Source organism: Physeter macrocephalus, chromosome 14 (genome assembly GCF_002837175.3).
Source record: "Physeter macrocephalus isolate SW-GA chromosome 14, ASM283717v5, whole genome shotgun sequence".
NCBI lineage: Eukaryota > Metazoa > Chordata > Mammalia > Artiodactyla > Physeteridae > Physeter > Physeter macrocephalus.
The window spans coordinates 79,997,431-80,021,910 of NC_041227.1; the positions used below are offsets into that span (position 1 = coordinate 79,997,431).

The following is a 24,480-nucleotide window of genomic DNA, read 5'->3' on the forward strand; positions in this document are numbered from 1 at the left end:
TAGTTTGTATTCACGAGAAGAAGAGAAGGAATTCATAAAGCATTTTTAAAAGCTTTATTGAGATATAACTCACATACCACATAATTCACCCATTTCAAGGGTACAGTTCAGTGATTTTAGCGTATAGAGTTACGCAGCCTTCGCCACAATTGATGTTAGAGCCTTGTCATCATCCTGTACCCGTTAGTAGTGACTCCCCACTCCCCGCCACCCCCTCTTCCCCCAGCCTAGACAACCACTGCTCTCTGTCTCTGTAGATTTTCCTTTTCTGGAAATTTCATATAAATAGAACCATATAATTTGTGGTCCTTTGTGACTGACTGTGTTTTCAAGGTTCATCTGTGTTGTAGCGTGGGTCGGTGCTTCATTTCTTTTTATGGCTGAATAATATTGCGCTGTATGGATAATTCACATTTTACTTATCCGTTCATCAGTGCACGGACACTTGGGCTGTTTCCACGTTTTGGCTGTTATGACTAATGCTGACGTGAACGTTCATACACAAGTCTTTGTGTGGGCGTAGGGTTTCATTGTTCGTGCGTGTACACCTAAGAATGGAATCATTGGGTCACATGGTAACCCATGTTTAACCTTTTGAGGAACTGCTGGACTGTTTTGCAGCAAACTATGAGGGTTCCAACTTCTCCACATCCTCAGCAACGCTTGTTATTGCCTTTTTGATTATATCCATCCCAGTGGGTGGAATCTCATGTGGTTGGTCATCTTTTCCTGTGCTTGTTGGCCTTTTGTACGTCTCCTTTGGAGAAATGTCTATTCAAATCCTCTGTCCAGCTTTAAAATTAGGTAATTTGTCTTTTTAAAAAACTTGAGTTATAAGAATTCTTTATGTATTTTAGACCCAAGTCCCTTATCAGATACATGGTTTACAGATGTTTTCTCCATTTCTGTGGGTTGTCTTTTTACTTTCTTCATGGTGTCTTTTACAGCACAACAGTTTTTAATTTTGACAAAGTTCAGTTCATCTATTTTGTTCTTCAGTTGATGCTTTTGGTGTCATACCTAAGAAGGCTTTGCCTAACCCAAGGTCATAAAGATTTACTCCTGTATTTTCTGCTGAGAGTTTTGTAGTTTTAGCTCTTACATTTAGGGCTGTGATCCATTTGGAATGAGTTCTTGTGTATGGTGTGAGGAAGGGGTCTGGTGTCATTCTGTGGCATTTGGAAACCCGGTTGTCCATCATAAAGAACTTCTGGGGTGCACGTGCTGTGTGCCACCCCTGTGCTAGGCAGTATTAGGGAATCAAAGCGCCCTGAAGGGGTTTATGTGGTGTGTGGGAGAAGCCCGTGACCGAGATGGATTAGGAAAGCTCAGCAAGGACGTCCAAGCCAATCACGAGAGTAGGAAGGGTCAGTGACTCCCAACTGGGGCTCGGGAAACACTTCACTGGTGAAGGGGTGTCTGAATTGAGCTTTGGAGGCTGGACGGGATTCAGTTTGGGAATTCTCAGCTCATAAGTACCAGAGGGCCTGGAGGGACCTTAAGAGAGAGTTTATATTTTGCTTCAAGGTAAAAACGCTTAAACCTTCGCGGGAAGGTGAAAAACATTCGTCTCTTGCCGTGTAGGTTGGTTACCCTCAAGGCACGTTACAGCTTTCTGTAATCAGGGGTTTTGCCTTCTATTCTTTGGGGGGGGTGAAAGGATGTAGCTGCAACCTGGCGGAGAGGCCATGGGGGTGGAGTGGGAGGGTGTCACCGCCAGCTTGAGGAGGTCACTGCTCGAGGGCTCCGCGTGGCCGTGGGTGTTAACAGCCGTCCTGTGTGAGCAGCCCTTCCTTCGCGCTGCAGCTCACCGAGGCGCGGTTCCTGTCGCTGGTGAGGCCCGAGTGCGGCTTGTGTGGGTGGGGAGGGCATGGGGCTGTCACCCGCCTAGGAGAACACAGGAGGCCTTGAGTTCTCCGCACGGCCTCTTGCTCCCGCGAGTTGGAGCCCTTCTTTCCGTCCACAAATGCTCATCGAGCGCTCACGGTGTGCCGGGCACTGTTCTTGATCGCTGGGGTACTAGCTGGGAACAGAATCAACGGAGAGGCCTGCTCTCGTGGGGCTGATGTTCTTGTAGCGGGAGGTGGACAATCCTCTGCAGACGCAGCGAGTCGGTGACGCACGTCAGAGCCGCGGGGGCAGCTAGGGCGCAGGGCCGTTGTCCCCGAGGAAACGTCACTGAGAGTGAGTTTTGCGCCAGGATTCGAAGGAGGTGGCCTGGTGGATTTCTGGGAGGAGAACCCCGGCAGAAGAGACGACAGGTGAAGGCGCCCAGGCCAGCAGCGGCGCGCTGCGTTCACGGGGCGGCCGGGCAGCCGGTGCGGCTGGAGAGAGGGGAGCAGGCGGGCGGGGGGGTTTGCTGGCCGAGAAAGGTGAAGGGGCGTTTTCGGGGGGCGGTGGCGGAGCTGGGGCAACCCCGCATTCGGAGCTATTCTCCTTAGCGGTTGCCATTCTAATCCTCAGTTAGGAAACTTTAGTTTTTTTAAAAAAATGCTGCCCGGAAACACGCACAGATCACTCAGGTGACTGCAGTAACTCTCCGAGGGGGCCCTCTGAAGAGAGTGCTGGTGACGTAGAGTGGTTCACGTGGGGAGATAAAAGCCTTTCGGGAAGCGTCTGTGAGCAGGAAAAAAATGTGGAATTCTTTAGGAGTGGATTCTAAGGATAGAATAAAAAATAGGGCAAACTATTTTGTGAACGGTGATATTCTTCATGCTGTTTTTAAGAGCAGAAAGCAGTTAGTAGGAGAACGGCTAAATGATTTTTAGTTCCATATCTAAGTTATTATTCAGTCTTTACAGGTAATAGTCTTAATAACTTCGAAAATATGGAACAGTGTTGTAAAAGGAGAGAAATCAAGGTAAAATGGCAGATGAATTGCGACTGTATTCAAGAGTCAAGGGCCTACCAGAAGGGCGAGGAAAACCGGATGGAAAAGAGGGAGTGTCGGCCAGCACGGGAGGCAGCTGGAACCCCTGCTGCTGGGAGTGTAAACTGGCTCGGCTACTTGGAAAACTGGAATTATTTACTGAGCTGCACATACGAAACCCCAGGATCCAGTAATTTCACTCTCAGGAATGTACCGAACGGAGACGCGTACATGCGTCCGCCAACGTGCCGGTGCTGGTGTGTTTGTAGCAGCAGCGTGTGAAGCTGCCCAGATGCCGCGCGGCCGCAGAATGAGTAACAGGCCCCGGCTGATCCCACAGCGGGATCCACAGCAAGAAAATGGACCGGCTGTGCCCCGTGAGCCACGCAGAGGGGTTGTACGCACCATGTTGAGTGGAGGAAGTCAGAAATAGAGGAACTCAGGGTTTGAGTCCGCGTGTATGGTATCGATAAAGAATCAGGCAGAGGTAACCTGTGGCTGTAGAAGTCTCTCCCCTGGGGAGAAGGGAGCGCGAGGGGTGCCTTCCTTTATCCAGGTGCTGTTACCCTGCTGTGTAAATTCATTGAGCTGAACAGTTTTTTTTTTTGTTTGTTTTGTTTTTTTTTTTTTTGTTTTTTTTTTTTTTGCGGTACGCGGGCCTCTCACTGCTGTGGCCTCTCCCGTTGCGGAGCACAGGCTCCGGACGCGCAGGCTCAGTGGCCGTGGCCCACGGGCCCAGCCGCTCCGCGGCACGTGGGATCCTCCCGGGCCGGGGCGCGAACCCGTGTCCCCTGCATCGGCAGGCGGACCCCCAACCACTGCGCCATCAGGGAAGCCCGAGCTGAACAGTTTTGAGATGTTCGCTTCTCTGTAAGCACGTTCTGTTTCAATATAAAAGGGTTTTAAAAGCCAGTGGGAAAAGAAAGGAATTGTATGTTTATTGTATATAATGAAACACCATGTTTGCAGGGACTTTCTGGACTCTTATGTAGAGAAAGTGCACAGACCTGCCTGGAAATCGTACCCATCGGCTCTAGGATAGTGGTTACTTTGGAATAGGAAAAAGGGCCGGGGAGGATGGTGTACATCTGTAACATTTTGTTTATTAAAAATTCTTTGCAGCAAAAAATAGGGTACAATGTCCTCTTTAGTGAAATCTTGGTGGATACATGGGTTCTGATATTTCCTGTATTTTCATGTATGTTTGAAGTATTTCACAGCAAAAATACATGTATTTAAAAGGACAGGATGGAAGTGAAACAGTGTTCACAGTGATTATCTGAGTGGCTAGGAATTTAGGAGGTTTTTGCTTCTACGGAAAAGTTGAAGGAAACCTGGTCATGGAAGCTTGGAAACATGCTTGGCATTTGAAAATTGTTTGTGTCGTATCACAACCCTATACACTTGGAGGGTAATGCACGCAATGAACACGGATGTATATAGATTGTTGGGTTGGAGAGATTTTCTTTATTTCAAGATGGTTTTTTTTAATGGATTTTTAAAAATAAATTTATTTATTTATTTATTTATGGCTGCGTTGGGTCTTTGTTGCTGCCCGCGGGCTTTAATAGTTGTGGCCCGTGGGCTCAGTAGTTGTGGCTCACGGGCTCTAGAGCGCAGGCTCAATAGTTGTGGCACACGGGCTTATTAGTTGCTCCGCGGCACGTGGGATCTTCCCGGACCAGGGCTCGAACCCGTGTCCCCTGCACTGGCAGGCAGATTCTTAAACACTGTGCCACCAGGGAAGTCCCTTTATTTCAAGATATTGTAACGTTACATAAAATAGGTCATTAAAAGAAAAGTAAACCTTAAAGTTGATGAAGTGGAGGCCATGCACAGTTTCTTCAGTTGAGCTCCTGAGTTAGGGACGATCAAAAGCTGGCTGGTGACAGATCACTTTTCAGGGCGAGCTGACCACACGTGGGGCAGCTCTGTTTCCTGGCATTTGGGGGGCGTTCCTGACGTTCCCTGGCCATGGAGCTGCTGAATGCTCATTTCTGAGGCCAGGGCCGTGATAAGGATGAGGAAACTTGTGCTTCCATTTCCTGAGAACAGTTTGTTAACTGCAGAATAACAGTGTAGCTTAGAGAAGTTTTCAAAGGTTGAGACAGTTTCATGAGCCTGAGGAGGAATATTCAGGTTGAAAATGGTGTCTGCTGACGCCATTTAACGTTATTTCGGTGAAAAGGCTGTCGTCTGGAACGGCGTTCTTTCCGCATTTGACGACTGCAGAAAGTGCGGTGGCAGCATTTGCGCGCGTCTGCTTTTTGCTAGGTGAGGGGCACGGGTCTGGGCGAGGCCCTGAATTCCTTCCCTCTGGTCGCCCTGTGACAGCGGTTCTCACACCGTGGCCGCTGGATCAGCAGCACCATCCGGGAACTGGTTACAAATTCAGAGTCTTAGGCCCCGCCCTGGACTCTGGGACTGGGGCCCAGCAATCTGTGTTTTTTTAAGTGTAAAATATGCATAACGTAAAATTTTAACCGTTTTTAGGTGTACAGTTCTGTGGCATTAAGTACATTCATATTGTGGTGCCTCCATCGATACCACCCGTCTCTAGAACTTACGCATCTTGCAAGATGGAAACTCTGCCCCATTGAACACTCCCTCTCCATCCTCCTGTCCCGCAGCCCCTGGTCCCTACCATCTGCTTTCTTTTTCTATGAATTTGCTCTAGGGACCTCACGTGAGTGGAATCACACATTGTCTTTTTGTGTCTGGCTTATTTCACTGGACATGATGTCCTCCAGGTTCATCCACGACGTAGCATGTGTCAGTACTTCCTTCTTTTTTAAGGCTGAATAGCGTTCCATCGTGTGGATGGACCGCATTTTGTGGATGCATTCATCTGTCAGTGGACACTTGGGTAGTTCCACCTTCTGGCTACTGTGAATAATACTGCATTGAACATGGCTGTGCAATTAGGCCTTCTAGTTCCTGCTTTCAGTTCTTTTGGGTACAGACCCAGAAGTGGAATTGCTGGCTCCTCTGGGGATTCTATATTTAATTTTTTGAGGAACTGCTGCGCTGTTTTCCACAGCGGCTGCACCAACTTTTATGGCCCCACCAGCCGCACACAAGGATTCCAATCCCTCCACCCCCTTGCCAGCACTTTTCTTTTTTTGGTAAGAGCCGTCTTAACCACCAGTGTGCGGGCAAGCCCGCAGGTGGTCCTGGTGCGTTCCCAGTTGGGAGACTTCAGCTCCTGTGACCGTGCTGTGTCTCGCTGGTCCCTGCCCTCCCCATTGCTGGTGAGCCAGCAGCCGAGGACGGCAGTGGTGGTGGAACCCTGAGCGTGGAGTCCATCAGAAGCCGTGTTCGTACGCACCTGCCGCTAAACGAAGACACTAGGGACCTTCCGCACCGGCTGCCTTTGGGGGCCACGTGACCTCTCATGGCTCGAAAGGCACTTCACACTGAGGGGTGCTCTGCCAGCAGGGAGGACCCAGGGCTGCCTGGGCTGAGCGGGGTTAGGAGGTTCTCCTCGTGCTTGGAGCAGCGCCCCACTTGAGCCGGCATGGATCGTGTGGGGCAGCCAGGCTGGCCTTGGCCCCCGTGGGTGGCGTCCTCTGCTCACTGTGCGGGGTCTCCCAGTCTGGACTTCCATGTTGGTCAGCATTTGCTGAGGCTTGCTCAGATGAAGCAAGGGTGTGTGCGAGACAGAGTGGTTTCTTCCGCAAGTCCTGTGTGTTTCCCAAAGCTTTGTTGGGGAGTGAGGGCCCCAGGTGTTAGCTGCTAACGGGACACGTGGGGTTCGACCTCTTGGGACGCACCCCAGTGGCAGGATTTGCTGCCTGAAGGCTCCGATGGGCGTGTGTTGGGAAGGGTAGTTGGTCTGCATGTGTATCTGAAGTGCCATTGCTTTGATCTGTGGATAACCGACTTGGAGAATCCCAGAATCTCAGAGCTGAATGGGTGTTACGTACTCCTAGCTGGCTGTTTCCCTTTTCATGCCGTGCGACCTTGGGGTCACACGGTGCGCTGGCGGCTGGCCTGGGAGTGATGCAGCTCCTGTCACTGTCACCCTGGAGCCAGCCGAGCGAGATATCCAGAGAGGAGGGGAGTGTGACCCCCTGACCCGCGGGCCAGCCTGGAGCCAAGGTCCCCACGCCTGTGGTCGTGGGGAGCGCGGGCTAGGCTGTACCCAGCGGACTTAGAGACTCGCTTGGGACTGGAACAGATGAGAGCTGGGCTGGAGGCCAGGGTCCCCGAATGTGTCAGGGGGCTGCTCATCTGAGCTCTGCTGTCTCGTCCTGTTCCCACAAGGGCCGTGGTGTGGGCCGGCGTTAGCCCGATTCTCAGCCTGCGGGTCTGAGAGCCGCTTCCTGGCCCAGTGTCAGGACAGTGGGTGGCTTTTCAAGGCCAGGGCCTCCGACTCCAGGGGACCCCACGGTAGAGCAGTTTTGTGCCGGAAGGTGTGCAGGGAACACCCTTGGAGAGGCCCGTTGGAAAGCTCAGAGGCCTCCACTCTCCAGCCACGGTGCTGGGGACGCCGGAGACTGGCTTTCCGCCCATGTCCGTCCGAGGTCAGAGCCAGCCGCTGTCCACCACTGTTCATCAGGGGCCTGGCTGGCCTCTCCTGTCCGAGCTGTCTCATCTCTGCGGGGGCTGCTTGGAGGACCGTGCCTCTTCCAGGCCCTGGTCTTACGGGGCTGCTTGAACTGGTGTAGGAGGCTCCATTTGATACGAGTCTTAAAGTCCTGCCGGTGACCTTGAGCCGGTGACCTTGACGTGGCCACGCTTGGTAAACCAGCATCTCCTCCCTGCATTTCTGCCCTTCCGTCAGTGTGTGGTCCATCACATGACAGTGCAGCCTGTCTGAAATGGTCTTTTTCCCTTCTTTTTTGCTCTTCAATTTTTTTTTTTTCTTTGAAAATATGGGTGTCTTAGTTTAGTAAATTGGTGTTTGGGATGGTGGCTTTCTTGTGATTGAAACTTCCGCAAAGGGGTTGTTCCCAGGGTGGTTGAGAGTAATGTCTTTGGTTTAAAATGTGTCTTTTGTCTTTTAAATCCTCCTGCGATCAGAGTTCAGATTTCTCAGAAGCATGTGATCATTTGGTAAAATCATTATTGAGCTTACATTCTGTCTTGGGACATTATCTTATTTTAATCGTCAGGAAAATCATAAAGTTTTCTCTCCTGAGCATGTGTTAATTTTTATTTTACATAAAAATTTTAATAGAGACCTCCGGTGCTCTTCCAATGATCTTTCCCCCGTTAATTTAATTTTTCCTCTGTTCTTTTGTTACAGCTTTCTTTTACATTAAATAAGTATTTTCTAGTGTTTCATTTACATTCCCATATAGTTTTGGTTATTATACTTTTTTGGGGTTATTTTCTTGGTGACTGCCATGGCAGTTACAGCTCCCATATTTTATAACAGTCTAGCGAGTCATCTCTCTCCTGTTGCTTTCAGGGTTTTCTCATTGTACGGTTTGAACAGTTTAATTATGATGCGTCTAAGTGTGAATCTCTTCAAGTTTGTCCTAGTTGGAATCTTTTGAGTTCTTGGATTATTTAAATCAGACTTGGCCATTATTTATTCAAGTGTTCTCTCTAAACCTTGCTCCTTTGGGGATTTTTGTTATGATTGTGTTGGTATGCTTGACGTGTCCCACGCGTCTCTGAGGAGCTGTTCATTTTTCTGCATCCTTTTTCCTTCCTGTCCATCAGACTGGAAAAAAAATCTCCATTGACCTAACCTCAAGTTTGCTGGTTCTTCCTTCTGCTCACTCAGATCTGCTGTTGAAACTCTGGTGAATTTTTCAGTTATTGAACTTTTCAGCTCCAGAATTTTTATGTTTCTTTTTTTTAATAATTTCTGTCTATTTATTGATATTCCCTGTGAGTGAGGTGTTGTTCTCATACTTTCCCTTAGTTCTTTAGAGATGGTTCCCTTTAGTCCTTTGAACATATTTCAAAGAGCTGATTTAAGGTCTTTAATAGGTTCAGTACCTAGGCTTTTTCAGGGACAGTTTCTGTTGTGTGTGTCCCCCCCACCCCCACCCTTTGGTACTACCTTCTTGTTTCTTTGCATGTCTTAGAGACTTTTGTTGAAGACTGGACAATTTAAATAATGTAGCTGGGACTTCCCTGGTGGTGCAGTGGTTGAGAATCTGCCTGCCAATGCAGGGGACACGAGTTCAAACCCTGGTCCAGGAAGATCCCATGTGCCGCGGAGCAACTAAGCCCGTGCGCCACAACTACTGAGCCTGTGCTCTAGAGCCCGTGCGCCACAAGCACTGAGCCCACGTGCCACAAGTACTGAGCCCACGTGCCTAGAGCCCATGCTCCGCGCAACAAGAGAAGCCACCACAATGAGAAGCCTGCCCACCGCAGCGAAGAGTAGCCCTCGCTCGCCGCAACCAGAGAAAGCCCGCATGCAGCAACGAAGACCCAACGCAGCCCCAAAATAAATAAGTTAAAAAAAAAATAATGTAGCATCTCTGGAAATCAGTTTTCCCTCCAAGGTGTTGTTGCTGTTTGTTGTAGCTTGTTTATTTAACAACCTTTCTGAACCAGTTCTGTAAAGTTTATAGTGTGAGTTTCCCGGGGCTGCTGTAAGAAAGCACCACGGAGTGGGTGGCTTAAAACAACAGAAATATCTTGTCCCACAGTTGCGGAGGCTAGAAGTTTGAAATCAAGGTGTCGGCAGGGTCATGCTCCCTCTGAAACCTGTCGGGGTGGATCCTTCCCGCCTCTTCTAGCTCCTGGTGGTGGCCAGCCATCCCGGGCGTTCCTGGGTCTGCAGGTGCAGCTCCTTAGCCTCCGCCTGTGCTGTCATGTGGCCTCCTGTCTGTGTGTCCATGTGTCTGTGTCTTCATGTGGTCTCTTCCTCTTATAAAAACTCCAGTTGTATTGGATGAAGGCCCACCCTACTCCACTCTGCCCTCATTTTGACTTAACTAATTATTGCATCAGTAAATGTACCCTGGGTTGCCACAAACCTGTACGCACTTCCCAGTGTTCTGAAAAAGCTGATTCTGACGATTTTGCTAGTGTCCTCGTTGCTTTTGTGGAGGAGAGGATCTTTGGAGGTCTTTACTCTGCCTTTCTTATTGATGTCACCTACCTTTTATACTTAAAGAGTTTATAGAGATACCATTTACGTGCCAGGCAGTTTACTCATTTGAAGCATATAATACGGTGGTCTTTAGTGTATTTACATTTGCGCAACCGTCGCCATAGTCGATTTTAGAACATTTTATCGTGCCCCAGAAGAAACCCATTATTCTTCACGAGTCACTCCCCCACCTCCCCCCCGTTCCCTGCGTCCCCTGCATATCCCCGCACCCTCGCCCCAGCCGTATGCAAGCACTAAGCTACTGTCTGTTTCTGTAGGGTTGCCTCTTCTGGATATTCCGTGTAGATGGAATCATCCCATATGAGGTCTTTTATGCCTGGCTGCTTTTCACTTACTATCATGTTTTCAAGGTTCATCCATGGTGTAGCATGAATCTGTACGTGCTGAATAATAAATATTCCATTGTGTGCGTAGACCACTTTTATTCATCCATTCATCAAATGATGGACATTTGGGTTTTTCCTCTCTGGCTCTTATGGATCATGCTGCTGTGGACGTTTGCATACAGGTCTTTGTGTGGACACACATGTTCATTCCTCCTGAGTGTATACCTAGGAGTGGAGTTGCTGGGTCATAGAGTAACTCTATTTCTAACATTCTGAGGAACTGCTAGACCGTTTTTGAAGGCAGCTGCACCATTTACACACCTACCAGCATATGTGAGGGTTTTCCACATCCTTACCAGCACTCAGTGTAATCTTTTTTTTTTTTTTTTTTTTTAATTGGAGCCAACACAGGGCATCATCTTAGTGTGGCTGGGATTTGCATTTCCATGACGGTGATGTCGAGCTTTTTTTTCTGTGCTTCCTGGCCGTTTGTACATCTTTGGAGAAATGTCTGTGTAAACCCTTTGCCCATTTTTAAATTGGATTGTTTGTCTGTGTTTTTACTGAGTTGTAAGTTCTTTGTATAGTCCAGATATAAGTCCTTTATCAGATGTATGATTTGCACATATTTTCTCTGATAAAAATATTCTCCCCCCCCAAAAAAAATATTCTCCCCCATTACCTTTCTGGCTTTATTGTTTCCTGTTTTTCCACATATTCTGTGCTCTAGTTAAGATTTTGCTTTTCCCCAGAGGTGCTCTGTATTTCCCTCCTGGAAAAACAATAAATAACAGTAAATAGTCACTCGGCAGACATTCCTTGAGCCCCCGTCGTGTGTCAGGCTCCCCTCGCCGGGACATACCTGAGAACATAGCCGAGCGAATCCCTGCCCTTCTGGAGTTTGCGCCTGGGGCTGTGTCCTGGTTCTCGGGGCGCTGTTAGAGTTCTCGTGGGCTGATTCCCATTCTCCCCGGAGTCTGGATACTTATAGATTGTGCCTGGCAATGGTGGACACAGCTGTTTCCTGTGTGGATGAACTGATGAGCTCAGGGACCCTGTCTTATTCATCACCGTGTTCCCTGGAGCTGGTACTTAAGAAACGCTTGTTGGCTCCTTGAGGATTTCTGTGGTCCCCAAGGAGACTGGGTAAACACAGTTTTAAGGCCCCTTTCCACGGAAAAATATTTTTACAGGGAAAGGGGCTGGGCTCTTGGGATGACTTCGGAGAACAGGTACATTCTAGAGCTGTGGTCTCCACACGTTTTTAGTCATTAAGGTATTGGGGACTGCCAGTTGGGGACACCCCCCCATATACACACTTTATATACCGACACTTATGTACATACACTGTGTACACACACTCATACATGTGTGTGCACACATGTACACGTACACACTTATACACACACCTCATATTCAAACTCATACACGTGTACACACTCACGTATGTATGCACTCGTACACACCCACCCACATGCAACACCTGTACACACACTCATACACGCACACAATTTATACACATGCATATTTTAATAATTTGTATGCATGTACTACACTCTACTACTCTTATTATGTACATTATAATATAAATTTAAAAGGAAGAGATAGAAAATACAAGTGCAATGAAAAAATAAAAAAAAAATAAAGAAAATACAAGTACAGTTGCTAATACCTTCTTCCTGCACTTGGTGCATTGTTGCGACCCTGGGATATATGCCCTCACTTGAGAGCAGCCTGCTTTAGAGCACATGACATTTAGTGGGTTTTTTTGTTTGTTTTTTTTTTAAATTTATTTTTTGGCTGCGTTGGGTCTTAATTGCTGTGTGTGGGCTTTCTCTAGTTGCGGCGAGCCGGGACTGCTCTTTGTTGTGGAGCACAGGGCTCTAGGCACGTGGGCTTCAGTAGTTGTGGCACGCGGGCTCAGTAGTTGTGGCTCAGGGGCTCTAGAGCTCAGGCTAAGTAGTTGTGGCGCACGGGCTTAGTTGCCCCGTGGCATGTGGGATCTTCCTGGACCAGGGATCAAACCCTTGTCCCCTGCACTGGCAGGCGGATTCTTAACCACTGAGCCACCAGGGAAGCCTGACATTTAGTTTTTGTAAGGAGTTTTGAGGCCCTTGGGGGTTCCCAGATACAAGTTAAGCCCTTGTTTATTTTCTTAATCTTTAAGGTCAGTTCAAGGCAGCTATATTTTAAATCCTAAAATGCTGGCCATGGCTCACGGGCCCAGCCGCTCCGCGGCATGTGGGATCTTCCCAGACCGGGGCGCGAACCCGGTTCCCCTGCATCGGCAGGCGGACGCGCAACCACTGCGCCACCAGGGAAGCCCAAGGCAGCTATATTTTAAATCCTAAAATGCTGAGTGATTTCACAGATGAAAATAATCTGGTCATTAATTCTGTATTAGAATGTAAACCAGAATCTTGCACTGAAGAATTACTTTAAGAAGTAAATCATAAAAAGTGATACAATGACATTGTAGAAAATTGAGAAGGTGGAGAAATGTGATCTACCGTTTGTTGTATTTATTTATAACAGTGTTACTTGGAATGAGACCTTTTTCCCCAAGGGATACCTTAAGCTTCTTCTTTTTTTTTAACTGAAAAGAACCTTTTTTTCTTTAAAGTTCTAAACTCTTCTCTGTACTAAAAACCAAACTGACCTTTTAACAGGATTTCTTTGTTTGTTTGTTGGCAGGTTGTTAGATATAAAATCTCTGATTCGTCTTTCCCTGTCCTGTGAATGATACGTGGGTGACTTCTTGTGTCTAAGAAAGCTGAAGTTTTAGGGCTTAATGCTTTGATTTGTGTGAGCAGGAACTGTAGCTCAAGCAAGCATGCAGGTTTTTACACATTAGAATGATCGTGGTGGCAGGAACGCAGTGTGCTCTGATTCTGGAAATGCCGGCACAAGTAGAAAATAGTATGGCCTGTCTCTCTGTTTTAACCTTTTTCTTGACTCTGGAGAAAAGGAGGACTCTATTTTTGCACGTAGCTTGTAAATATGTCACTTCTTTTTCTCTGCCCAAGTTGAAAACTAGACTTGCCCGGTCCTGGACATGTGGGCGTGTTTGCTGATTCACGGCGTGGTGGTGTATGTGAGAGGAGGACGTGGCCCTGAGTGGACCCCCCAGCCTGAATGAATGAGCGTCACCGGGGCCAGGACGGGGTTTGGCTGGGTGACGTGGCCGGAGTCCACGCGCTGAGCCAGCGGGCAGCGTCTGAGGGGCGGCCTCCCTGTCTGAGCAGCTGCGCTCACCTTGTCTCCTGCAGACTCGCCAGCGCCCCAGGTCAGCGAGCCGAGGGCCCCGGACTCCAGTCGGATGCAGATGCCGCCAGGGAACCCACTGCTGTTGTCGCTCACGCTGCAGGAGCTGCTGGCCAGGGACACCGTGCAGGTGGAGCTCATCCCCGAGAAGAAGGGCCTCTTCCTCAAGCACGTGGAGTATGAGGTTTCCAGCCAGGTACCTGCGGCAGGCGGCGGGGGGCGGAGGTGGTGGGAGGGGGGGGCCGCCGGGGAGACCCACAGTGGCGGGCAGGCCCCCCAGCATGCTTGCCTCTGCGGCCGCCCCCAGCGGCCCTGCCGCCCTCGCCGCCGGAGCTCTGGGATCCCGCCCCTCAAGACGCTCGGTCGGGCTCTGGAGCGCAGGCCCCGGACGGGCCAGCCTGGGGCGGCCCTGCAGTGCCGGGACGTCCCCGAGGGTGTGAGTGTGGACCCCACAGGATGTGGGCTCCACGCCCCGAGTCAAGCGTGCGGGGCTCATCCCCCAAATGGTGCTGCCGTCCCTGTTAGGGGCACCCCTGAAATCAGAGCTCACGGATGCCAGACGCCTGGCCCCGGGGTTGGCCGGGCGCGTAGAGCCCTGTGGCATCTGCAGCGTTTATCTTTTTGTCCGTTCGCCTGTTACCTTGCTTGGGTTAGGGTACGTTCTGATGGGGGCTTTTGTTCTTTCTCCTGGGGGTTAAGTGAACTAAGCACCCGTGTGTGGCGGGGGGGCCGGTTCGCAGGGTCGGAGCTGCCCCCGCCACTGAGAGCTGCCCGGGCCACAGGCTCAGGCAGCAGCGCTGCAGGGCTTGGGCTGGGAAAGCATCACGACCGTCCTCGCAGGGAGGAGGGCGCGTGTCCAGAACCCGGGAGCGCTTCCCCGTCGCGGACGCTGTTTGCCGTGTTCCGCGAGAATCAAGAATCACAGCGTTTTTGTTTCGTTGTGTTTTAAAGGCAGGATGACAGAAGTCTGGGAGTAAACTTCGCTCTGACGCTGGTCAGTGTCGCCGCCAAGGGGGAGGGCAGCGGTCAGAGAGGGAGGGAGGCCCTCGCGTGTTTCGGGGACAGCGTTGCCGCCGGGCATCGCCGCGGTCTGGCCTCCTCGGCCGCGGAGAGAACGGAGGCTCCGGCGCCCCCTCTGGGGCCTCGTCGCCCACGGGCCGGGCGCGCCGCACGTGTGCCGAGCTGTTCTTCCGCGAGAGTGCCTTAATCTTCAGGCTCATTAAACTGCCCGCTCCCGAAGTAAACTGGTGACCTCGTAACGAACATTTTCAGGAGGAGGCCGTTTTGCCCAGGTCACCTCCCGAAACGTGCGCGGAGGGGTCGGCCCGCTAATGTTAGCACCGCGGGGGCGGCTCCTGGGCCCCGGGGCTCCTCGGGCTGTGCCCCCCGCTCGCATGCTTGCTGGAGGTGGAGTGCGTGCAGACGTGGCGCGATGCCGCCAGAGGTGGACACGCGTGGCTTCATACTTGTCCTCCGTGTAGTATATTTAGCTTTTTTATAGACTTTGTTTTTTCGGGGGCGTTTTTAGGTTCACAGAAATACTGAGTGCAAGGAACAGATTTCCCATCTTCCCCTCCTACTGTCCCCTCCCCCGGCAGATGGTGCGTTTGTTACAGGTGATGAACCTGCATAGTCACGTCATTGTCACCCGGAGTCCACAGTTGACGTGAGGGTCACCCTTGTTACTTACTGCACGTCCTCGGGTTTGGTCCACCGTTGCAGAATCACGCAGTGTAGCTTCACTGCCCTAAGCGTCCCCCGTGCTCCGCCCCCTTCACCCCTCCCCCACCTCCACCCAGACGCCCCGATCTTGCGCCGTCTCCGTAGCTTCGCCTTTTCCTGAGCGGCGTGTCGTTGGAACCACACGGCATGTCGCCATCGCAGACTGGCTTCTTCCAGTCAGTGATGTTAGTTAGTATCTAGTGTAACATCGTTAATTTTAGCGATCGCCGCTCACGCTGGCTCTCGTGAGAGCCCTTATATTCGACCCCGGTGAGGTCGCCCTCTGGACGGGACGCTAATCCCGTGGAACCTGCAGGTTTATCAAGGGCGGGCTCGTGGTGGACTCTGTCGGCAGTGTCATCTGAGCCGCATGTCTGCCGTGCTTCAGTCTTCGTGTTCAGCGTTTGATCTGCTTTTAGGCAGTCGGGTCTATTTCAGGAGGCTCGGTGCTGCTTGTGTCGGCGCGGTTGAAAGCGTGTGCTGAGGACGCACCCTCAGAGGTATTCCCGTGTGATACCCAAGCGGGGAGGGGTACGCTCCCTGTCGGTGAAAAAACTCCTGTAAGGAGACTCGGCTTGTCCGGGAGATCCAGAATAATAGGCGGTTAATTAAATACACAGTTAGAGCTGTGCAGTGTTTAAAAGTTGTACTTCCACCCATTAAGGACGTAGAGGATTTCTCCTTCTGGTAAAGGCCTGGTGAGAGAAGGTGAGGAATTTGGTCCTGTTTTTTCCACAGGTTCTATCTAGTGGTGGAAGGGGAAGGTGAGGGGAAACCGTGAAGTGTGAGGGTTTCTTCTGAGCTCCGAACCTCTCTTCTTGCAGCGCTTCAAGTCCTGCGTGTATCGACGGTACAATGACTTCGTGGTCTTCCACGAGATGCTGCTGCAGAAGTTCCCGTACCGCATGGTGCCGGCCCTGCCGCCCAAGAGGATGCTGGGAGGTAAAGCTGGGTTTGCTGGCGGCCTGGGGGCGTAGCGGGGTGGGGTCCCCCCAGCTCAGCCCTGCGCTGAGGTCCCGGCTCCGTGATGGACGCCGCTCTCCACTCGTGGCCCATCTTCCTCTGGCCCTCTGCCCAGCAGGGAGGATGGGACGGTAGCGGGGCTGTGGTGCGGCAGCAGCCCCTGGGGAATCTGGGCGCAGCTGTGGCTTAGAGCCCAGGTCTGGTACGGGGCGGTGACATCACCCGGTGCCCTTAGCTCCGTGAGCCTCCTGCTTGATAACTGACACGTAGGGAAGTGCCCCGTTCTGCGAGGGAGAAGGAGTGTACCCCAGTTCTCCTTCCCGGAGGACAGAGGCCAGGCGTCCTGGGGCTCCTGAGCGGGGGACCAGGAGCGCTGTTTGTTTTGCCGGCTCTTGGAGAGCGATGGGTACCACCATAGTGTAACGTGTTCTGCGAGAGAACAGAAGTGAATGTCAGCCCGGTGATCTAAGCTGCATCTCAAAGGAGATGAAAACAAAGCAGATGCTGTGTCATCGTTGTGCTTCCCTGCGATTACCTGGGGCTAGGGGAGGGGTCACAGGTGTCTCCGGGCCCCTGCACTGGCCTGTCTCTCCCAGGGCTCCAGAGCGCCGGGGACAGCTGAGGCCTCCTCTCGGGTCTCATTGGTCTTTACCCACAGCCCTTTTCTCAGATTCTAGATGAAACCCGATCCAAGGGCAAGAACCCAAAGCTGACCGTTGATTTTCTGCCGTTTTCCACCACCGTCCTAAAGCACTCCCGCTCTCGCTGGTCACTGACTAGATCAGAATCCGATAACGCCATAGGCTTCTTGCCCCACCTGAGCACGGGAACAGATACTCTCGCGGGGGAGGGAAGGGTGCGGAGGGCGGGGCTTGGAGATGCTTTGGGAGTAAGGTGGGCGCTCAGTGAAATCCAGGCATCACGGCTGATGGCGTGTGGGTCGGGTTTAGAACCCGGCAGCTGCCATGCAGTGCTTGGTCCTGTGACTCAGCCTTAATGAAAACGTGGCCTTCAATGGACCGGGTCCTGGTGGCCTTGAGGGGGGAGATCCTCTTCCAGCTTCTTTTCAATATCATTTAAAAATAATACTTTAAATACCACTTTTATTTGTGGTCAGATTTAAATACTCTCAGTGCATCATCGTACACTTTTACTTTTTTTGCCCTTGGAGTGAAAATGCGTAACCCAAACGAAAGCAGGTCACAATTGGAGAGGGAGTAATAAGTGATGCGAGCAGGAAGACTGGGTCAGGTTAATGTGTGAGTTTGGGAAAACCCGTTTGCTCGTAGAGAGCAGCATCAGAGGGGGCACAGTGGGGTCCAGCGCCGTGAGTAAACCAGCGGGCCGTGTGGGTTTCCTCGGCAGGCCCCGGACCGGGCGTGTCCGTGGCGGCAGGGCGCGGAGCTGGGGGTCTGGTGCGCCTCCTGCGGCTCTGCTCTGCGTCCAGTGCCCCCGGCTGGCCCTGCGGCTCCGAGCGCTCTCCGTGGGGGAGGCGTTGGGCACCGAGAGCGAGGTCGCGGGGGCTCGTGCCCCAGGCTCTGTGCGGTCACCCCGTGTCCTGCGTCCAGCTGACAGGGAGTTCATCGAGGCCCGGAGGAGAGCACTGAAGCGCTTCATCAACCTGGTGGCCCGGCACCCGCCCTTCTCCGAGGACGTTGTTCTCAAGCTGTTCCTGTCCTTCAGCGGCCCCGTGAGTACCTGCCGCGCGGCCGTCTGCGTGCTGGGGCCTGGGGCTCCCCGGGTCTTATTTTCATTCTTTCTTTTGTTCGGCCGCGCCGCGCGGCTTGCGGGATCCTAGTTCCCCGCCCAGGCATCAAACCCAGGCCCACAGCAGTCCCACTTGTTTTCATCTTAAATTCGCTTTTGTTTCGTGCTCTCCCCTTAATCCCCTCGTTTGGGCGCCGTGACAGGATCTATTTACAAGGGACAAACACAGGCAAGATTTATATCCTCGCAAGGTAACAGGGTGAGTACGATTCTGAGAGGCATCCGACTTCGCAGGGTTTTGTGTGGAAGGGGTGGCTTTGCAGCGCGGTCTCTGAGGGTTTGAAGCTGATACACAGGAGCCTCTGTGGTTTGGAGGGTTGACAGACAGGCTGGCGACGCCAGATGTGAATGTGCGTTTACTTAAAAAAGAAGGCCGGGGGCTTCCCTGGCCGTCCAGTGGCTAAGACTCCGCCCTTCCACCGCAAGGAGCGCAGGTTCCATCCCTGGTCGGGGAACCAGGATCCCGTATGCTGTGCGGTGTGGCCAAAATAAAAAAATAAAACAAAAGGAAGGCTGGGTTGGACTCAGTGCTACGGGGAGCGCCCGCTGAGTTCCCCGGCCGAGCTGCAGGGTGGACGCGTGTCCTGGGAAGTGAGCTCCGTGTGGGCCTTGATTCCGGTGAGACGTTGGAGCGGCAGCGTCCTCCTCCGGGCTGCCGTCAGGCCGTCCTGGCCCGTCAGGACGCCGAGGCACCGCCCGGGCAGCCCCGTGCGCCCAGGGCTGAGCTCTTGGGAGGCGGAGAGGCTTCCCCGAGGGAGCCCCTCCTTGCTGGGGTGGGCGGAGGGGGCTCCAGCGAGGATGCCCCACACGGCCTGCGGTGGGACAGACGTGCCCTCGCCGCCGCCGCGGGAAGATGCGGGCGCAGAGCCGCAGAGGGGGATTCCACACAAGCCTGGCCGCCTCCTTTACCTGTCTCTCCCTGGAGGCCAAAGGGGCCTTTGACCCCTAGAGACACTGTGGCCTTTCCCTCTGCGATGCCCGGGGGGCCTGTCGGCCTGCCCCTTTTATGGGAGCCGTTGCAGACATCCAGGGAATGCATGCCGTGGCCTTCTGCCCTTGAGCTGGGGGCGTGGGTCTTTCGAACCCTGGGGCTGGAAAGGCTTCTGTAGAACTGGGATCTTTACCGCAGCAGGGACGTGGTGGGAGGAGGCAGCTTCGCTCAGCTCGCGGCAGAGGAGGTGGTGGGAGGGCGAGCTGCTGCGGAAGCCGGGTGGTGTCAGGCTCCAGCGGCCCCGCCGCCCTTACCCGGATGCCTGTCCCTGGGCCTCCCAGCACCATTTGCTTCTTGGCAAAATGGGGGAATTGGGACGGATGCTCTTCAAGGCATCTCTGAAATGTTACGATTCCTTCACCCACACACAGCCGCGCGTTAGGGTCTCTGCCTGTATCTTCCGTGGCTCTTCGTGGGGCCCGTCTTGAGGCTCGGCTTTGCCAGGGAGCCTCCCTTCAGAGGGCAGAGCTCAGAGCTAGGGCTCAGGACCCCAAGTGCTGCCCTTTCTCTGCCATCAGCTCTCCCAGGGCTCTGGGGGCCCTGACCCCATGGGTCTGATCATAGGAAGGGAGGAGACTTCAGTCCCTGTCTCTGTGCCCCACGTGGGACCTTCCAGGATCTAGTGACTCCGATGTCTGTCCCAAGTACTCATGTCCCTGGTCTGGAGGTGGAGTTTCCATTTTTCTGGACAGAGAGCTCCACTCCAGAGCTGGAGTTTGCAGTCCTGTCATGAGGTCGGGCTTTCCTGCCTCTGGAAGACCAACCACCCCAAAGGTTAAGGCCAATGGGAAAAAATGGAACAGGAGACAGGAAGAGATTACAGAATACTTATGTTAAAGCAAACACATGGAGGGCTTCCCTGGTGGCGCAGTGGTTACGAATCCGCCTGCCAATGCAGGGGACACGGGTTCAAGCCCTGGCCCGGAAAGATCCCACATGCCGCGGAGCAGATAAGCCCGAGCGCCACAACTGCTGAGCCCGCGCTCTAGAGCCCGCGAGCCACAACTACTGAAGCCCACGCACCTAGAGCCCGTGCTCCGCAACGGGAGAAGCCACCGCAATGAGAAGCCCGCGCACCGCAACGAAGAGTAGCCCCTGCTTGCTGCAACTAGAGAAAGCCTGCGTGCAGCAACAAAGACCCAATGCAGCGCCCCCCCCCCCAAAAAAAAAGCCAACACATGGAGACCCTGCTTTCTGGTGGCTCAGTTGATCTCATGCCTCCGGTTCTGTGGCTGGTTGAGGGTCAAGTGTTTCTCTCTCGCTTTTGCAGGACGTGCAGAACAAGTTAAAGGAATCCGCTCAGTGTGTGGGAGACGAGTTCATGCATTGTAAGCTGGCTGCGCGGGCCAAGGTACTCTTCTGAGTTTGAGGATCCCTTCCCCCAGAGCAGTAATCCTGTGAACAGTTAGTGATGCTTGTTTTGCCTCTACTGTGTGCCAGACCTCGTGCTAAGGTGGGTCGCGTGGTTTTCTCCCTTGACCCTTGTTTCAGTTGATCTGAAACCCAGCGGGTGTCACGCCCATTTTACAGACGAGGAAACAGAGAGAGAGGCTGCCATTTGCAAGGTCCCAAACGCCTAGGCAGAAGGGCCCCGGTGTGACTGAGCGCTCTCCGACCGCAGGCCCCACCGGCCCCTCGTGCCGTGTCCTCAGGCATTTTGTGATTCAGATGGATGGATGCTGGGTCATCAGCCTTTTGGATTTCAGGGGATTGATTGTTGCATTGGTTTATTTTTAAATTTAGTTAATCTGGTCTCTTTCTCAAAAGGATGAAAGTAGCTATTTGGTAGCTTTTTTTTCATTATTTCTTCTTAAACTACTTCTCCGTACAAAAATACAGACTCTTTTACCTTTATTTTATTTCCTAAGCCTTTTGTTTTCTAAGCATTGTGTAGTTAACATTAGTTAATATTAATGGGTAGTTAATATTAAAGCTGGTGAAAAGTTACCCTTCGGGAATAAATGAGGAAATACAGAGGCCTGGCCCTCGTGCAGAGCCGGGACCGCACGTTCATCGTGTCGAGTTTGCAGGTTGTATTTTTTGTGGTGTGCGTGTAGTGCTGGTTTCTGTGTCTCTTTTGGACAAGAAGAGGGGTCCAGGGCGGGCGCTGGAGAAAGAAGTGGGCTCCTGGGCTGGGCGCCGCGTGACCTGGCCTGGGGGTCTGGGCTCGTTTACCTCCTCGGTCGATGGAGTTGCTTCCTCTCGTCCTGGTCGTCTTTTCTGGAAGGTTTTCACGTCTGGTGATGCACAGTCTCCTCCCTCCTCCCCCGTCAGGACTTCCTCCCAGCCGACATCCAGACTCAGTTCGCCATCAGCCGGGAGCTGATTCGCAACATCTACAACAGCTTTCACAAGCTTCGAGATAGGGCCGAGCGGATGGTGTCGCGGGCCATCGACAATGCTGCTGACCTTCTCATATTCGGGAAGGAACTGAGGCAGGTGACCCTGGTGGGCTCCATGGGGTCAGTTTTGTGGGGCAGGGTCTTTAGCCTTTGGTGGCGGGCTTGGAGCAGGAAGTGTTTACACCATAATGACTCTCGTTCTGACTCGTCCTACCCCAAAGGGGAAGGAAAGGGCTGGGGAGACGAGATGGCGTTTAGAAGAAAGGAGAGAGATGGAGAGTGTGGGCGGGGCGTCGGGGTTCCCAGACGTCGGGGTTCCCCCCGTTGTCAGGATCAGACCTGAGCAAAGGTTCGCCGATCCGGGAAGGGCCGTGCTGGGCCGCTCACGCGTGCTCTCCTCTGGAGGAGGGGCCGGGCCTCGAGCCGGGACGCTGCCCTCTGCCGCTGTCCCCAGAGCTGCGTGCCTCCACCCTGCTGTGCACACGTTCCCTCGGGGTCGCGCTGACAGTTGGTTCCAGGTCTTGGTGGCTCGAGATCCTACTTTTCTGACAGACTCCCGGGGCGCCTGCCCTTCGAGTAGCAGGGGTCTCGGTTGGGAGGCGTGCAGGGCGGCCACCCTGGGGTGGCGTGCTGTTGGGCAGAGGGGGGCGTCGGGCGTGCTGCCCGCCCCGCTTCCAGGCCTGAGTGTCTCTTCCCCTGTGTGTTCCCTCTTTCCTCAGTGCTTTAGGGTCTGACACGACCCCGCTCCCCTCCTGGGCCACTCTGAACAGTAGCACGTGGGGGTCCCTCAAGCAGGCGCTGAAAGGCCTGTCCGTTGAGTTTGCACTGCTCGCTGACAAGGCTGCACAGCAGGTGAGTGGATTCGTTCTCCAAGGTGCTCGTTTCGGAGAACGTTCTATGCCGTGGTGTGCGGGAGCGTCTCCTTGGATGGACATCACAGTTCTGAGTCTCGAGTGGGTGGGCAGCAGTTCTCAGGTCGGACGAGCACGTCCCCGTCTGCTCCGGGCGGCTCCCTGTGGGTCCTTTACGCGCTTGAGGGGGTTGCTGATGGCGTGGACAAATTGGGTTCTGGTCTCTGAGATCTGACCTTGCCGAGATTAGATGTGCTGTGTCCCTGGAGGTGTAATCTTGCACTTCCCAGGGTGTTCCGGGTGGACCCAGGTCGCTCCCATGGTGCTGCCGTAGCCAAGCAGCGTTTGGCCACTTGAAAGCTCATCAGAACGGCCAAGCTCCCAGCACCCCCAGAGGATCCCTCCATGTCTCGCCCTAGACGCCCAGTTTGCCTCAGGAAACGCTTCTGCTCTATGGGCAGGTGTTGTTTGTGGAAATCTGCAAAGAGTCTTGTAGTCGTTGGGGGTTAATTTGCAGATACGGTGTTTACCGTCAGAGGGAAATGTTCGTCTGGGTGCTTTTATGCTCTACAACTGTCACATAATTTTGAGGGTGAGAGTTTGCTTCCTGGTGCTTGGGGAAACGGGGTTTAGGCTGCTGGTAGCTGGTTTTAAATGCATTGAAATGGAGGCCTTGCTGCCCGGCTGAGGCTCAAAGCTCCTTAGTAGTGAGTCACGGAACCACAGCAACGGGTGGGTCTGGGGGGTTTTCAGGCTCCAGGTGGGGCACCCAGGTGCCAGGACAGCTCTAAGTGATGAAAAGGGAATCTGACCACGTTCCTGGTGTGGAAGGTGCTGGGTGTTCTTCCCCTGTGGTCCCCGTGCCTGAGCGTGTCTTTCAGACACTGAGCGTGGCCCGGTGTCCGCGTCGCGTGGAATTGGCACGGGGCCCAGCCCGCCTGCAGGTGAGAGGAGCCCGCGTTTCCGTGGCGGGCGGGGTGGGGTTGGGGACCAGGAACGTGGTGTCAGAGGACTGGCTGGGTAGAGAGGCGGGCGAGCTCGGGCAGCCTGCCTTGTGCCGGCCCGTGTCTCGTGCTGGGACCTCGCTCGGGCTGCTTTGGTCCCTGGGTATTTTTCTCTGTGATTAGAAACAAGGGAGCTGGCCTAGATCATTAACAGCTTTTTGTTTAAGCCTTGGCCCTGTACTCAGAGCTCAGTCTGTAAAACATACAATCGAAGCTGTTCTGTTGCCGGGACCCAGGCCCTGGGCCCACAGCTCCTTCTTGGACAGGTAACCTGGAGGGGGTGCACAGAGCAGGGTGGGAGCCCCAACTTGATCATTTCCAGCATCTTTTCTGATTCAGATTTGGATGCTGCTTCTGCCCTGAAGAGGGGAGACGGGCGTCAGGCTTCTGACGTGGTGCGGTTTGAAGTTCCTCCTGCCTCCGAGGTTCCTCACAGATGCCGCTTTGCAGTGTCATGTCTGCGCGGTGCTGTTTCCTGAATATCCCTCATTGTTCTGGTGGTTTCTATGTTGAAGTGAAATCAATACAGTTTTAACACGAAACTGGATCAAATGGCCTGTCAGGACTTTCATCCGTCAGAGCTAGGGTTCCACTTCACTCTTGCTGTGCAAGTGAAGATATCCGAGGGCTAGTTCTAAATTCCGTTTTTTTTTTGTTTTTTTTTTTGCGGTACGCGGGCCTCTCACTGCTGTGGCCCCTCCCATTGCGGAGCGCAGGCTCCGGACGCGCAGGCCCAGTGGCCACGGCTCACGGGCCCAGCCGCTCCGCGGCATGTGGGATCCTCCCGGACCGGGGCACGAACCCGCGTCCCCTGCATCGGCAGGCGGGCTCTCAACCACTGCGCCACCAGGGAAGCCCCTAAATTCCGTTTTATGTATCACAGTTTTATTCTCCCCAGACCTGTTAGGAGACCTGATAACTATGTCCCAGCCAGACAAGTGAGGCTCACAGTGGGGCCGTTTCTGCCTTGGTGCCAGGGCGTGTGCTTTCTGTAAGGGCACACGCGCTGGTGGTTCAGGGTCTCGCACAGCATCAGAGCAGAAATGGAGCTTGGGAGCAAATGACACACGCAGGAGTCCCCCCTGCTACACACCCGGGGAGGGACCTCTGTTCTCCTGTGTCCCCTGCCCAGTCAGGAGGGACAGGGCACCTGTGGCCATCTGGTAGTTACCTTTCTGAGTTGAAAAAACCTGCAACATGCCTGTTATTTTCCTGTCACCTTATTGGCTAGAACCTTGACTGTGGGTGTGTGATTGGATGGCTGGGAACCTCTGGGCTCAGCGGGCCCGAGGGCCCA

The 24,480-nt window shown here is 53.1% G+C and overlaps 1 protein-coding gene across 1 annotated transcript in view; it reads left to right on the forward strand.

Annotated features, from left to right (window-relative positions):
- Nucleotides 1-24,480, forward strand: part of SNX8 (sorting nexin 8) — a 39,352-nt gene that overhangs the window by 9,526 nt on the left and 5,346 nt on the right. Inside the window, exons 2-7 of the mRNA XM_024121386.3 lie at nucleotides 13,549-13,739; nucleotides 16,090-16,207; nucleotides 17,797-17,918; nucleotides 20,257-20,337; nucleotides 21,261-21,421; nucleotides 22,048-22,180. Coding sequence (XP_023977154.1) covers nucleotides 13,549-13,739; nucleotides 16,090-16,207; nucleotides 17,797-17,918; nucleotides 20,257-20,337; nucleotides 21,261-21,421; nucleotides 22,048-22,180 — 806 coding nt within the window. The remainder of the gene's footprint in view (nucleotides 1-13,548; nucleotides 13,740-16,089; nucleotides 16,208-17,796; nucleotides 17,919-20,256; nucleotides 20,338-21,260; nucleotides 21,422-22,047; nucleotides 22,181-24,480) is intronic.